General features: G+C 44.0%; 1 protein-coding gene across 2 annotated transcripts in view; it reads left to right on the forward strand.

The window, feature by feature from the left end:
• Positions 1-15123, forward strand: part of PCSK2 (proprotein convertase subtilisin/kexin type 2) — a gene marked incomplete at both ends in the record, with an annotated part of 217343 nt that overhangs the window by 165678 nt on the left and 36542 nt on the right. For both annotated transcript variants that reach the window (XM_081256725.1, XM_081256726.1), the window contains one exon: positions 12114-12202. In XM_081256725.1, the coding sequence (XP_081112851.1) occupies positions 12114-12202 (89 nt within the window). The remainder of the gene's footprint in view (positions 1-12113; positions 12203-15123) is intronic.

Genomic DNA, 15123 nt, shown 5'->3' on the forward strand with positions numbered 1-15123 from the left:
TGAACTTCAATTAATGATATAAAAATATATTGTGTGTACAGCACTTTACTCGTTGCTTCTACTTCTCGTGACAAACTCAAGGTAGATGAAACAAATGCTGTCATCCTCAGTTTAGTGACAAGGAAACAGGCTCAGAAAAGTTGCCTGACTTCCCTGGACAAACAACCAGTAAATATCAAAGCCGACACTTGAACCCAAGCTCCATAAGTGTTTCTAAATCCAAATTGTCCCCTTCTTTTATAAGCATCATCTTTATTATAAAAGACAGAAGGCATGATGACCAGCGAGTGGCCAGGGATGGGTCTCCACTGGACCAGGTAGCTTAGACTCTCTTCCTACAGTTAGCAAGTTGACCAGAGTCTGTGTGGGGCACAGACAGTGCACACGGGGCTTGGTAATTACAGAAAATGCAGAAAAGAATAAAGGGGAAAACACAATTCGAATTTGAAACATTTTTTAAAGATCATTGCTAATATCCAAGAGCACAGTTCACTCTCTATCAACGTCATCTGCAGCTTTAAAATCATCATGCAGGGTTTGGAAGTGTGCGTTTAGGGGGTGAGGGTGTATAAAAAAGGCCAGAGAACTTTTGACTTGAAGCGTCTCTTACCTAGATCCTTGCATATCCTTAGCTAATAAACCATTTTCAGACACAGGGATGTGAAGTCATCAAATAGAAGTCACTAAGCCAGGGGCAAGACATAATTATTAACAGCAGCCTGGAACCTTGTGCTGAGAAGGACAAGGAGGGTGGCCGTGGCTTCAGCACCATCGGTCACCAGCTGTCCACGCGCTATCAAAAAGGGCAGTAGCAACACGCGTGCCAGCTACTAGCTTTCTCTCTGCAGCTAGTAGGCACTAAATTCATCTTCAGTGGATGGACCCAGGCACAAAAATATAACCAACAGAATGGTTCCCCCCATCCCATTTTCTGAACCCAAACACAACCTCCCACAAGTAAGTCTTCCTGTGAGATGAGCTGTAAGAATATTCTTTAAACAAAAACAAAAGCAAAAACGGAGATGTCCTCTACCTTAAATAATTTCATTTGCCAACTTGTTCTTGAAAGTTCAATTTTAAACTGGCTAAGATCCTCTAGGACTAATGAGCGCTTAGGGCAATAAAATTCTTTTTTTTAATTTATTTAACTTATTTACTTTTGGCTGCATTGGGTCTTCATTGCTGCACATGGGCTTTCTCTAGTTGCGGCGAGCAGGGAATACTCTTCGTTGCGGTGCATGGACTTCTCATTGCAGTGGCTTCTCTTGTTGCGGAGCATGGGCTCTAGGCGTGAGGGCTCAGTAGTTGTGGCACGAGGGCTTCGTTGCTCCGCGGCTTGTGGGATCTTCCTGCACCAGGGCCCAAACCCGTGTTCCCTGCATTGGCAGGCAGATTCTTAACCACTGTGCCACCAGGAAAGCCCAGGACACTAAAATTCTTCATTGCCAGAGGTGGAATCCCCAAGTGTCCGACTGCCTGAGACACAGTCATCGTGAGTCAGGCAAGTATGGTCCTTGCCTCTTAAGGAACCAATGACTCAAGACACAGTGGCCACTTTGGCCCATAAATGGGGTTTTTCACAATTATCAAGTCATTTTCAAAGATCCTCATCCATCATGGCTTGGTATTACAAAGACTGGACCATACCATGGTTCAAATCACGGCCTCTCGAAACAAAACTACTGTTGTAAGTGATTATGAGAGGAAGGCGGGTCAAAGTTCAGGCCACAGCCCTGGGAGGATCTGTCCCAGGCCCGAAAAGTCATGTCTGTCCTGGAGGTGGTCCCTGCTTGGCACAAAGAGAATATGAAGATAGCACCCTTCCCTTGAGTGTAAGATAAGTTTACTAAAACTTCCCTCTTGGATGCATATTATGCCTAGTATTTCTTTCAGTATAACTAGGGGCTTGTAGAAGAAGGAAAGAGAATAAAGGGGGGTTTAAAGGAAATATAATTGGCCATGAGTTAATAATTGTTAAAGCTGGATGATGGTTACATGAGATTTCACTCTACTTTTGTCTATTCTGGTATTTTCTATAACAAAAAGTAAATTTTAAAAGCATAGAATGTAAAAAGATATAAACAGAACTGGGCCTTTAGCTTGGTACTCATGAAACGATTCATTTTGGTGGTTAAGCTTCTGAGGAACTTGCAATGTCCCATGGGGAGGTGACAATAGCCCGAGTCACTACAGTGCTAAGTGTGGCCAGGGCTGAAACCATACAAGGAAAGCGAACGCCTATTAATTACTATGTTTAAGGCACTGTTTTAGTGCTTTGCACGTATTAATCCTCAATCTAACCCTCTGAAATAGGTGTGAACGTTATTATCCCTATTTTGGAAACCGAAGCACAGAAAGATTAAGTAACGTGTGCAAAGTCACACAGCTAACAAGTGGTGGAGACAGGATTTGACACCAGTGAGGGGCCATTACCAGCGCTGCCTCATAATAAAAGTGATTTGGAGAGAGAGCGTGGAGAAATGCAAAGTTATCTCTGGCTGGGGAAACTGGGACAGGTTTCCTTGAAGATGTGGCATTTGGTCCGGGATTTGAATGAAGGTACTAGGTAGAGTTGGGACGGGAGGGGAGTGTATTCTGGGGTGAGGGTACAATTTAGGCAAAGAAGCAGAGGCAGGAGGTACAGACGTGTTCAGGAGGTGTCCTGGATAACTGGTCCTGGAGTTAGAGACTGGTGCAGAAGGCAGCAATCTGAGAAGGCTTCATGGAGGAGGTGAGCATGAAAGGTCTGGACAGGTTGCTAGGAGAAAACCCTTGGCTGGAGCAGGGTTTACTGCCCAGGCAGCCTGAGCCTCCGGCCTGCCAGTTTCTTCAGGTGTTCTCTTCTGGGCTTGGGCACCAGTCCCAAGACCCCCAGCTTTGCTCAGCAGACTCGGGGCTCTTGGATAAGCTGGTTTCGGCACCGAAACTCCAATGACGGGCTGCCCGATGCTGACCGGCAGTGGGCTTGCTGCTGCTGCTGCAGCCACACTACCTGCCACACAGGCCAGTTAGAACGCAGAGGCAATTCCTGCCCAGAAAAGGCCATGCTCTCCATCACTGGCTTCTCACTGCTGTGGAAAGTAGAAAATAAAACGCTCTACCAGGGGCGCTCCCAAGAGCAATGAAGGAGAATGTTCCCCTTGGTTGGGAAACTGAGTTTAATAGCCGCGTGTCTCCCCTGGGCTTTCCTCACACTTTAAACCATCATATCTCCTCTCTGTGCTTATAGGTTAACTTGTTTTCCTTCAAGTGTACATTTCTTTAAGAACATACTTAAAACTCCAAGCCAAGGACTCCTTATGAAGGCAAACTTCATACATATGCAGAACAGCTTTTAGGGGACCTGTATATTAGAATTCCTTGCCCTGTGCTTCATTTGATTTTGTAGGATTTTTCCTTTTTTGGCAGAGCAAGTGTATTTATTCTACTGTGAACCATTTGATAATTGTATGTGGTATCTGTGCTCCAGGTATGTATTTGAAACACAGTTGAGAAATTTGGAAAAGGAGTGTAATTTCCTCCTAGCTTGCAATCAGAGAAATACAGACGACCAAGCAAGATAATAACAGCCACAGTAGCAACAATAACCCAAACTGCAGAAAGGTAGAAAATAATACATATTTAATAAGCATCAATAATATGCAACACAGCTATAACTGATTTGCTATGAGGTATCAGGATCTAGTATCACATGTTTTTCCTGGCATTCAATAAATATTGATTGGCTGGTTGATGGATGGGTGGCATACTTTCTCAGCCATGCCAAGATGTTGAGTGCCCTTGACATCTGTCCATTTCAGAGCTTGCCTGCTTCTCCCAAGGTTTGCAGCACACACTTTGTCAATAATCTTGCAGCCTTGCTGGGTTTTAGGTCAATGTTTGGTGATGCACTGCAGATCTGTATTCCATTGCTGTGCTGCTGTCCATAAAACTCTCTCTTGCATAGCATTTCTTTGACAGGCACACACCACTGAAATGTCATCCCCACCATCGGCAATATTTACGGAGCATCACTGGGTGCAGCATGCTCTATCTATTACGCCCTAAAGAGTAAGAGATTCTGGATTAGATGCAATTCCTGATCACAAAAAGTTTACTATAAATTCAGGAAGAGAGAAGACATTTATTATCCAAGCAACCAAAATGGATAAATGGATGCCAAGGATCGTCTGTCTCTTTGTGAGCACGTTTGATTGATAGCATTAGTTAAAACTTCAAATAAGAAAGATTTTCAGTGATTAACTTTTTAAAATTAAAAGTCATATTTCATTCTGAAGAACCCAATAAACAGGCCTAAAAAGAACAGGGGGGAAAAATTGCTCTCTCTGGTTGGCTATTAGCACAGTGATGGAGACCAGTACTTTACCCTGGGGACATGTAATGGCTTAGAAATAGACAAACATCTTTCCCTTCTGTCTTTACAGACTAATTCTGAAATTGCCTCCTGAATAACAAAATCCAAACTGCCTTCAAAGACCTAATCTAAGTTTTTCTTTCATGTGAGCATTGAGACTACCTCATAAGCCGATATCAGCTCAAAGGCTGCTCTTTGCAATCAACCCCCTCTCTCTAGCCAATCCAGAGTACAGTGAAATCCAACAGAGTTTAATTTTGTGAGCTCTTCTGAGCCACTGGAGAAATACCACAAAGTTGTGAGTTTTTAAAAAAATTTCTAGTCCGCTACCTGGATGACACAAGTTTTCATTATTTAAATTTTCCCCTTCAGCTAAAAGAAATAGACGAAACACAGATTTGGGGTTGTGGAGATAATCATACAGATTGCAAAAGAAATATCTGTATGTTGGTATAATAATTTCTACTTTGGAAACTAATGTTTGCCATATGGGGGGATTTTATGGTCCTCAGGTGGCAATTATTCTTTTCTTAAGAGACAAAAATACAGTAGATTATAATGGACAAAGGTAGTGGTATATTGATCGCTTGGTATGGAATAAGTGATCCCTGAATCAGTTTCCCCTATCTGTAAAATGGAACTAAAGCTCCACCTTGGAGGTTTACATGAGGGACTAGAGGGAAAGAACATGGACAATGGCTCTGGGGATTTTTATGAGCCGGGCCTGGAAGCAGCATACATCCTGTCACCCACATAACATCAGCTGAGATTCAGTCACTTGGCCACATGCACGTGTGGGGGAGGCTGGGAAACGGAGCCTAACTGGATCCCAGGAAGAAAAGAAAATGAGCTTGGTTACCAGTTAGTATGTTCTGTCACCAACAAAAATCACGTGGCAAAGACAGACCAAAACCTAAGCCAATGACCCTAACCAGTGAGTGAGCCAAAGAACCAGTGAAAGTTGGTTTAACCACTAAGTTCCTTTTTGAATTAGTCAGGACTCTGCAGAGAAAAAGAATGAATCAGATATGTATATAAAAAGAAAGAGATTTGTTATAAGGAATTGGCTCATGCAATTATGGGGTCTGGCAAGTCCAAAATCTGCAGGGTGGGCTGGCAGGCTGGAGACCCAGGAGAGACGAGCTGGAGTCCAAAGGCAGTGCTGGAGGATTTTCTCTTACCCATAGAAGGCTGGTCTTTTTGTTCTATTCAGACCTTCAATGGATTGGATGAGGCCCACCCACACTACGGAGGACAATCTGCTTTACTCAGAGTCCACCAATTTAAATGTTAACCTCATCCAAAAAACACCTTCACAGGAACACCCAAAATAATGCTTAATCAAATATCTGAGCACACCATGTCCCAGCCAAATTGACACATAAATTTAACCATCACACTTTTTTTGTTTTTTGTTTTTTGTTTTTTTTTGCAGTATGCGGGCCTCTCACTGTTGTGGCCTCTCCCATTGTGGAGCACAGGCTCCGGACGCGCAGGCTCAGCAGCCATGGCTCACGGGCCCAGCCGCTCCAGGGCATGTGGGATCTTCCCGGACCGGGGCATGAACCCGTGTCCCCTGCATCGGCAGGCGGACTCTCAACCACTGTGCCACCAGGGAAGCCCCATCACACTTTTTATCTGCACATTTCTGAGCATCAGGAATACATGATATATTTTTTTAAGATTTTATTTTTAAATTTGTTATCTATTTTATACATATTAGTGTATATATGTCAATCCCAATCTCCCAATTCATCCCACCACCACCACCACCCACCCCTCTGCCACTTTCCCCCCTTGGTGTCCATACGTTTGTTCTCTACATCTGTGTCTCTATTTCTGCTTTGCAAACCAGTTCATCTGTACCATTTTTCTAGATTCCACATATATCCATTAATATACTATATTTGTTTTTCCTTTTCTGACTTACTTCACTCTGTATGATAGTCTCTAGGTCCATCCACATCTCTGCAAATGACCCAATTTTGTTCCTTTTTATGGCTGAGTAATATTCCATTGTGTTATTATATGTACCATGTCTTCTTCTTCCATTTGTCTGTCGATGGGCATTTAGGTTGCTTCCATGACCTGGCTATTGTAAACAGTGCTGCAATGACCATTGGGGTGCATGTGTCTTTTTGAATTATGGTTTTCTCTGGGTATATGCCCAGTAGTGGGATTCCTAGTTCATATGGTAGTTCTGTTTTTAGATTTTTTAAGGAACCTCCATACTGTTCTCCATAGTGGCTGCATTAATTTACATTCCCACCAACAGTGTAGGAGGGTTCCCTTTTCTCCACACCGTCTCCAGCATTTGTTGTTTGTAGATTTTCTGATGATGCCCATTCTAACCAGTGTGAGGTGTTATTTCATTGTACTTTTGATTTGCCTTTCTCTAATAATTAATGGTACTGAGCAGATTTTCATGTGCCTCTTGGCCATCTATGTCTTCTTTGGAGAAATGTCTATTTAGGCCTTCTCCCCATTTTTTGATTGGGTTGTCTGTTTTTTTAATATTGAGCTGCATGAGCTGTTTATATATTTTAGAGATTAACCCTTTGTCTGTAAATTCCTTTGCAAATATTTTCTCCCATTCTGAGGGTTGTCTTTTCATCTTGTTTATAAAGGTCATGCTTAAGAATAGGGGGTCGGAAGCAGCAAACCTGTATCTGAATTCTGCTTTTGCCTCTGAACTGAGAAGTGACTTAGTATCTTGATGCTCAACTCCCTCTTCTTTAAAATGGGGATAATGAGAGTTGTGAGAATTAAATAAAACAAAGCCTGCAGCACTCTCGGCATGGTGCCCACCCACGGTGGGTGTCAGTAAATGAGAGGTGCTGTATGCATGCTGCCCCGTCCATCTCTCCCTGAATGGAGTCACATAGAAATGCATGCTTTGGCTGGAAAGGACAAGCAGGGTGGCCAGTCACTCTAGTGAAAGGTCAGCAATGTGGAAGAAGGGGCACTGTCTCTCTGGAGATGTGCCCCCTCCCCGGGTCGGAGCAGGTCCTCAGGGTTTTCTTGGACATCTCAGCAGCCACCACGGCTGTAGGGGAAGCCCCAGTGCAGCCATCGTCAGGGTCCAGGCTTAAACCCCACCCTGCACAGGTTAACCTGGGATTGTCCCTCCAGCCTTCCTTGTCCAGCGTATCAGTTATCTATTGCCAAGTAATGCCACATAACAAATCATCCCAAAAGTAGTAGCTTAAAGCAATAAGCACTGATATCGCTCACAAGTCTGTAGGTCAGCTGGACAGTTCTGTTGATCTGGCTCGTCCCTGCATCCAGGGTTGGTTGGCAGGGAGGCTGGGGGCTAGCTGGCTTAGGATGGCCTCTCTCACATGTCTGGGGGACAGCTGGCTGTCAGCTTGGGTGACAGGCATGAGGGGTTACAGTCTCTCACCATCCAGTGGGCCAGCCTGGGCTTGTCCACATGGCACCAGGGCAGTTTCAGGAGAAAGAGCAGCTGTGGTCCTCTTGAGGGCCAGGCCCATCACTTCCACCACATTCTTTTGTCCAAAGCAAGTCACGAGGCCAGCCAGACTCAAGGTAGGGGAAATGTGCTTCCCCTCTTCATGAAGGAACAAGAAAATCACACTGCCAAGGGCACAGGCCCAGGGGAATAGTAGATTGAGGCCGTTCTGGTAACATGATACCCCTGACTCCTGTTACTTGCCCCCCGATGACTTTTGTCAGAAGGAGACCATTAATTAGTTAAAGCACAAAATTACGGGCTTGGTTCTACAGAGCCAGAGAGTACTCACTAACCCTAGTCAGTGGTTCAGGTCTTCCAGGGGCCAGACGATGGGTCCACACAAGTGTTGGATCTTCATCAAAAATCAGTCTTCTACAAAGTGAAAGAGCGGCATGGACATATATACACTACCAAACGTAAGGTAGATAGCTCGTGGGAAGCAGCCGCATAGCACAGGGAGATCAGCTCGGTGCTTTGTGACCGCCTGGAGGGGTGGGATAGGGAGGGTGGGAGGGAGACGCAAAAGGGAGGGGATATGGGAACATATGTATATGTATAACTGATTAAATTTGTTATAAAGCAAAAAAATAAATTAAAAAAAAAATCAGTCTTCTTGCCCTTCCTGTGGAGCTCTGTTCAGTAATCTATTTTTTAAATTACTTTTGTTCTGAATATGTTGAAGATGTTTGAAAAGATTATAACTTACTCAGATTTTGTTAGATAACATCTTTTTTTCCAAATCCCACTCTTTTATGAGCTAATCAGACTTCTCACCTGGACTGTTTTATTCAATCAGCCAATCAATAAACATTTACTGAATTTCAAAAAAAAAAAAGGAAGCCAATCAAGCCACCGAGATTTGTCCCTCCTCCCCACACCCACAGCTATTTCCACTTCTGATAGACTCATGTTCTACTCTAGAGACAAAGGGGAGCTACTGAATGTTCTTGAGAGAGCAAAGGGACCAGATGAATATGGACTTGGGAAAGGATTCTCCTGATATTCAGGGGAGCAAACTCGTTCTCTGAGATGATCAGGAAAACAGGACTGAAGGGAAGGCACTCAAGGCCGTGGTGACAGAGCTGCAGAGGCCCAGGGGTGCGAAGACGCCTGGTGTCACCAAGAATTACAGGGAGCCACTACCCGCTTATAATTAGTGTCGCCTAATTTAGCCATGAAATGTTTTTTCCCATATGTTCCTCTGGAGGGACCACGACAGTCATCTCCCCACTTAAAGGCCAAAATTAAGGATTTGGAAGCGTTCAGTGTCTTTAATCTGCTCAAGGAAGTTCTCACGATTTTGTCCTCCAGGCTTTTGTGAGCAGTTTTAGGCCAGAGAAGGTCTATCACACGGTGGGAGGGTGATGGGTGGTCCAGTAGCTGACCCTGGGTCTCAGACCTGGCCCAGATCCTCGGATACTCAGCTTTGACATCTGTGAAATGGAGCAGTACCTACTCCCACGAGGTGTAAAGGGGGTGCGACAAGAAAAGCACTGATTGTGCTCCCTGGTGAGGAATGACTGCCCCGTCCACAGCAGGTGCTGTTGGTTCTCCTCGCTCCTCAGAGCAAGGCTCCCCCTCCACCAGCATTATGTGTGCTTCACAGATGTCGGTCAAAGCATCGACTGTTCCAGGCAAGGCCTCGGAAAGGAGAGCCTGGCAGGGCTGATTATTAAATAATAAGGAAATTAGTGCTCACTCGAATTAGATGTGGCACTGCTTCTTAAACTTTATTCAAATATTTATTTGGGGCTTCCCTGGTGGTGCAGTGGTTGAGAGTCCGCCTGCCGATGCAGGGGACACAGGTTCGTGCCCGGGTCCGGGAAGATCCCACATGCCGCGGAGCGGCTGGGCCCGTGAGCCATGGCCGCTGAGCCTGCGCGTCTGGAGCCTGTGCTCCACAATGGGAGAGGCCACAACAGTGAGAGGCCCGCATACCGCAAAAAAAAAAAAAAAAAAATCAAATATTTATTTGTTCAGCATGAACCAAACAGCAAGGGAGCCAGCCAAATTTAATCAGTATCCGCACAAGTTCCATTTTTAAATATATATGTGTGTATATATAAAGTATATGCATGTCCTCTTAACATGGTGTGTATTTTATATATTTAAATATCTAATATGTGGGTTATATATAATGTATAAGTATATATATATATAAGTATATATATATGAATATATATAAGTATATATATATATGAATATATATAAATGAATATATATAAGTATATATATATGAATATATATAAGTATATATATATGAATATATATAAGTATATATATATATGAATATAGAAGTATATAATTACAAACACATAAGTAGATATAAGTACAACTATATACTTAAATATATACATTTAAAGTCTACATACTAAATCAATATAAAATGTGTATGTATATATTTCACTTCATATAGATACATGTGTGTATACTTCCATGCTGTTTTTCAGAATTTTGTTTACCATTTTCTTCAGCACTGAGAATACGATGGGGGCCATGAAAGCCACGTCCGTGGTAGTTTCTCCCATCAAGTTAAACCATAACTAAGTCCCTTCTCAAAAATCTCAAATGAGATCTACCAAAAACTTACAGGCAAGAAGACAGGGGTTTACTCAGTCAGCACGTGGGGTCTTCACAGAGCTTCGACCACAGGGCTGGCCTCTGCAGTCACGACGAGGTCTCCTCAGACACCACATACAGATTTCATTCTTGTTCCAAAGGGAATTTTGAGTCCGTGAGATGTGTAGCCTTCATGGAGGCAGGATTCACTTTTGCTCATATAGAGAAAGAAAATATGTGTGTATATTTTCAGTCCTCCGATGTGATTTTTTAAGGGCGGGTGTGAGTTTGCTTGCCCTAAGAGAATGTGGCAAAGAGTCTACACTGCAGAAATCAGGACTTCTTGGGCTACGCAGCCAATAAATCCCCTTCCCCACATCCCTTCCTGCACCTGCCGTGTGAATAGTGAGGGGGAAGCCAGCCCTCACCACCATCCATCTGCAGGCCAAGCTGACACTTTTGCAGCCGACTTCGTATTTAGTTGCTTCATGGGCCATTAGGATGGACTTTCAGGTTGGGGCTGGCTGTTTCCAGTGATGTGTACATTGGACCACTCCTCCTCTTAAATGCTGTTTGGGGTTAAAACACGGCATTCTGATTGACTTCGAGCTTATGCGGGGTTCAGTTCCCTGTTGCCGTTTAACAAACGGCCCCGAAACCTAGTGGCTTAAAAGAGAACATCTACTAGCTCACAATCCTGCAACTTAGGTGGGCACCTGTCTCTCTCCATGTGCTGCTGACAGGGTAACCTGGCTGGGTCTGGGGGAGGGAGGCCTCCAGGGGCCTCACCTGAGGTGTTGGAACAACGGGGGCTGCCCGGCTGCACTCCCCGCATGGCCTCAGCTGTAGCCCAAGCTCCTCTGTACGGACCCTGGCCCAGAGGATAGAGGGCATCCTCCCGCTGCCTCCCATGGGTCCAAGCCAGCCACCAGGCCGGCCCAGTTCAAGGGGAGAGCTGTTTGGATTCCTTTGGTGTAACGGAAAAGGGAGCAAAAGGGGAAAAGTTAATGAAATTCCAGTGTCTATTGCGGAGAACATTCTAGAACATAAGCCCTGAGAAGGCCTTGCTCAGAATTGTAAGGCCGGCGAACTTCAGAAAGATTATCTAATAGATGCCTGGGATTCTTAATCTGGTCGGCCTCAAAGTTTCTGTGGACCCCTCGAAATTGAATGCAAACAGTTGCCAGTGTGCGTGTATTTGGTTCCAGAGGAAGGTGGGGGATTTGTAGCATTCAGTATGTCCTAAAGGAGGCTATAATCCAAAAAGGTAAATAACCTTCATCCCACAACTGGCAGGCAGCATTCATTACCTGCCTGTGGACAGAACCAGCCTTGAAAATAAACACCAGCCCACAATTCTAGCGCTTCAAAAAAAAAAAAAAAATCAGCTGTTTTGACCAGCACCAACCTGTCTTAGATTGTGTCTCCTTTTCACAGAAAGCCTATAACTGTTTTCCGCAGTAAGACACTTCGAATTTTAAAGTAAAGATCACCTCTCAAGGTTGAAAATGTTCTGAGAAGACTCTTCATGGTAGAAACAAACCAAGGTCAGGAAGGGTAGCTGGGAATTGGAAGGGGTCGAAAGGAGAGACACAGATGGAAAATCCGGGGGCCTGGGCTGGCTCCGGGTTAACTGAACCATTGAAAAGAACCATAGATAGAATTTAAGGATCTTCTCCAAGTCGTTTGACCCTGTATCTGACTTGTCTTTACTGTTCTCTGCAGCCATGGGACCCGATGCGCCGGGGAAGTTTCTGCAGTCGCCAACAACAACATCTGCGGAGTCGGAGTGGCCTACGGCTCCAAGGTCGCAGGTAGGCTGTCCCTGCCAAAGAATCCCCGGAGGCATCACACTCGGGTCTCGGGCCTGGCCACGGCGCAGCAAAGATTCCCAGTGGAGCAGGAGAGTGGGGACTGGTACACTTAGCAAGAGTGAAAAACATTTTTTTAACTTAACCTATATGGCAAGATCAATAAACTTAAATTTTTTTTAAGGTGCACAGATCATGAGCACACAGGTCAATGAAGTTTCACAAATTGACCACATCCATGTAACCATCAAGAAACAAAACACGACCAGCACCCCAAAGCCCTCCTTGTGTTCCCTCCCACTTACTGCCCATACACACAAGAACAGTCACGACCCTGATGTCTAACAGCAAATGTCAGTTATTCCCAGTTCTTAAACTTTATATAAATGGAATTGTACTGTCTGTACTCTTTGTGTGTCAGCATCCATAACATCTTTTTTTTTTTTTATTATTGAAGTAGAGTTGATTTACAACGTCGTGTTAGTTTCTGGTGTACAGCAAAGTGATTCAGTTATACATATGTGTGTGTGTGTGTGTGTGTATAGATATTCCTTTTCATATTCTTTTCCATTATGGTTTACCACAGGATATTGAATAGAGTTCCCTGTGCTGTACAGTAGGACCTTGTTGTTTATCTATTCTATAGATACTAGTTTGCATCTGCTAATCCCAAACTCCCAATCCAACACTCCCTCACCTGCCCTCCCCCTTGGCAACCACAAGTCTGTTCTCTATGTCTGTGAGTCTGTTTCCATTTCTTAGATAAGTTCATTTGTGTCATATTTTAGATTCCACATATAAGTGATATCATATGGTATTTGTCTTTCTCTTTCTGACTTACCTCACTTAGTATAATACTCTCCAGGTCCATCCATGTTACTGCAAATGGCATTATTTCATTCTTTTCATGGCTGAGTAGTATTCCATTGTATATATGTACCACATCTTCTTTATCCATTCATCTGTCGATGGACATTTAGGTTGTTTCCATGTCTTGGCTATTGTGAATAGTGCTGCTATGAACGTAGGGGTGCATATGTCTTTTCAAATTATACTTTTGTCTGGATATGTGCCCAGGAGTGGGATTTCTGGTTCATATGGCAACTCTATTTTTAGTTTTCTGAGGAACCTCCATACTGTTTCCATGATGGCTGCACCAATTTACATTCCCACCAACAGTTAAGAGGGTTCCCTATCTTTTCGAATTATAGTTTTGTCCAAGTAACCATAGCATTTTAATAGGAATCAAATAAAGACAGTAGAATATAAGGAGTTGTGTACAGATTATTGTAAACATACTCAGAACTCTTCCAAATGTTTTTGGTGGGGTTTTTTGTATGTTTGTTTGTTTGCACAATGCATCTCATCTTGAAGGGAAAATATTCTACCTAGAACCTTTTTATTAAGTTCCACGGGAAAGACATTTAACAAATTCCTCTTTATGGGCCTTTAGAAAGAAGGGTGGCTGGTCACCAGAAATTTAGAAACCAACACCTCCCCCAGCCAAAAAAAATAGAGAGAGACAGAAAGGGAGAGAGAAAATGAGAGAAAGGGGTTCATAAGCTTTCAACAATATGCTGGAGAATGGAGTGGCTCCTGGCTCATTCCAAGTTTTGCATCAAATTTGGTTCTTAATTTATTCAGGCTGAGTCATCCAACCTTGCTTTTCTTTTTTTTACAACTGTCTTGATATTTTTTTCCTGGTGATTTAATGGAACCATAAACATACTTTGTGCTGACACTTGCATTTCCAGGGACCTAAATAAAGCAAGAGCAACCTATACAAACCCACCATTAACCTCTTTCAACACTGTCTGCTAAGAGGTTTGCCTGAGCTGGGTGCTGAATTCCTCAAACGAATGCATCCAGAGGGTTCTGAAATGTAACTGAGGTGGCTTTGCCCCTTGGTTTTCATCTCTCTGTATTCTGTGTGCCTCCAAAATGCTGGCATCAGAATATCAGAAGCCATTATGAGCTCAGGGGAAAGAATATCACCTGGTTAATATTTTACAAGCCAGGCTCACACTCCGGGTGCTATCTGAGTGGGGGGGTTCCCTGTTCGCGGGCAGAGTGGAGGCAACTGAAAATGTCAAACGTGGATTTCTCATTCACAATGACGGTCTTCAAAAGAGTTTTGAAGTTTCTGCATGCCCAAAGTAACTGGATTTTTGAACAAGGGATCCTTAGAACAACTGCCTGCAACAGTGAAGAGTTGGGATTAGCTCATGGCAATTGGAGGTCCACTGGGGTCTTTTTCTCCATCTGCTTCTTTTTTTTTTTTTAATAATTTTTTCTCTTTATGCTTTTTTTTTTTTTTAGATGTTAGGGGTAGGAGTTTATTAATTTATTTTATTTATTTTTGCTGTGTTGGGTCTTCATTTCTGTGCGAGGGCTTTCTCTAGTTGTGGCAAGTGGGGGCCACTCTTCATCGCGGTGCGCGGGCCTCTTACTATCGTGGCCTCTCTTGTTGCGGAGCACAGGCTCCAGACGCGCAGGCTCAGTAGTTGTGGCTCACGGGCCTAGTTGCTCCGCGGCATGTGGGATCCTCCCAGACCGGGGCTCGAACCCGTGTCCCCTGCATTAGCAGGCAGATTCTCAACCACTGCGCCACCAGGGAAACCCTGCTTTTTCTTTTTCTCTCTTGTAATTTGCACTCTGAAAACATCTAAGCTGCTTATCAAATGTACCTGATTCTCCTGCTCTCTTTGTTTGAATTCCCTAAAGGCAAACCTAAAGCAAGGATCTGGGTGCAAGGAGTTTCTTTGGGAGGTGACCCTGGGAAGCCAGTGAGGGAAAGAGAGGGAAAGATGGTGGGACGAGGGACCAACAGAGGGTGTGTAGATGAGCTGGGGCTCCCTAACTGGGGCTCTGGGGGGCTCTTGCCCCCCTAGAGGAGGAGGCTGGGAGTTTATCCACCAATTCCC

The sequence above is a fragment of the Mesoplodon bidens genome (assembly GCF_964165515.1).
Source record: "Mesoplodon bidens genome assembly, chromosome: 15".
NCBI lineage: Eukaryota > Metazoa > Chordata > Mammalia > Artiodactyla > Ziphiidae > Mesoplodon > Mesoplodon bidens.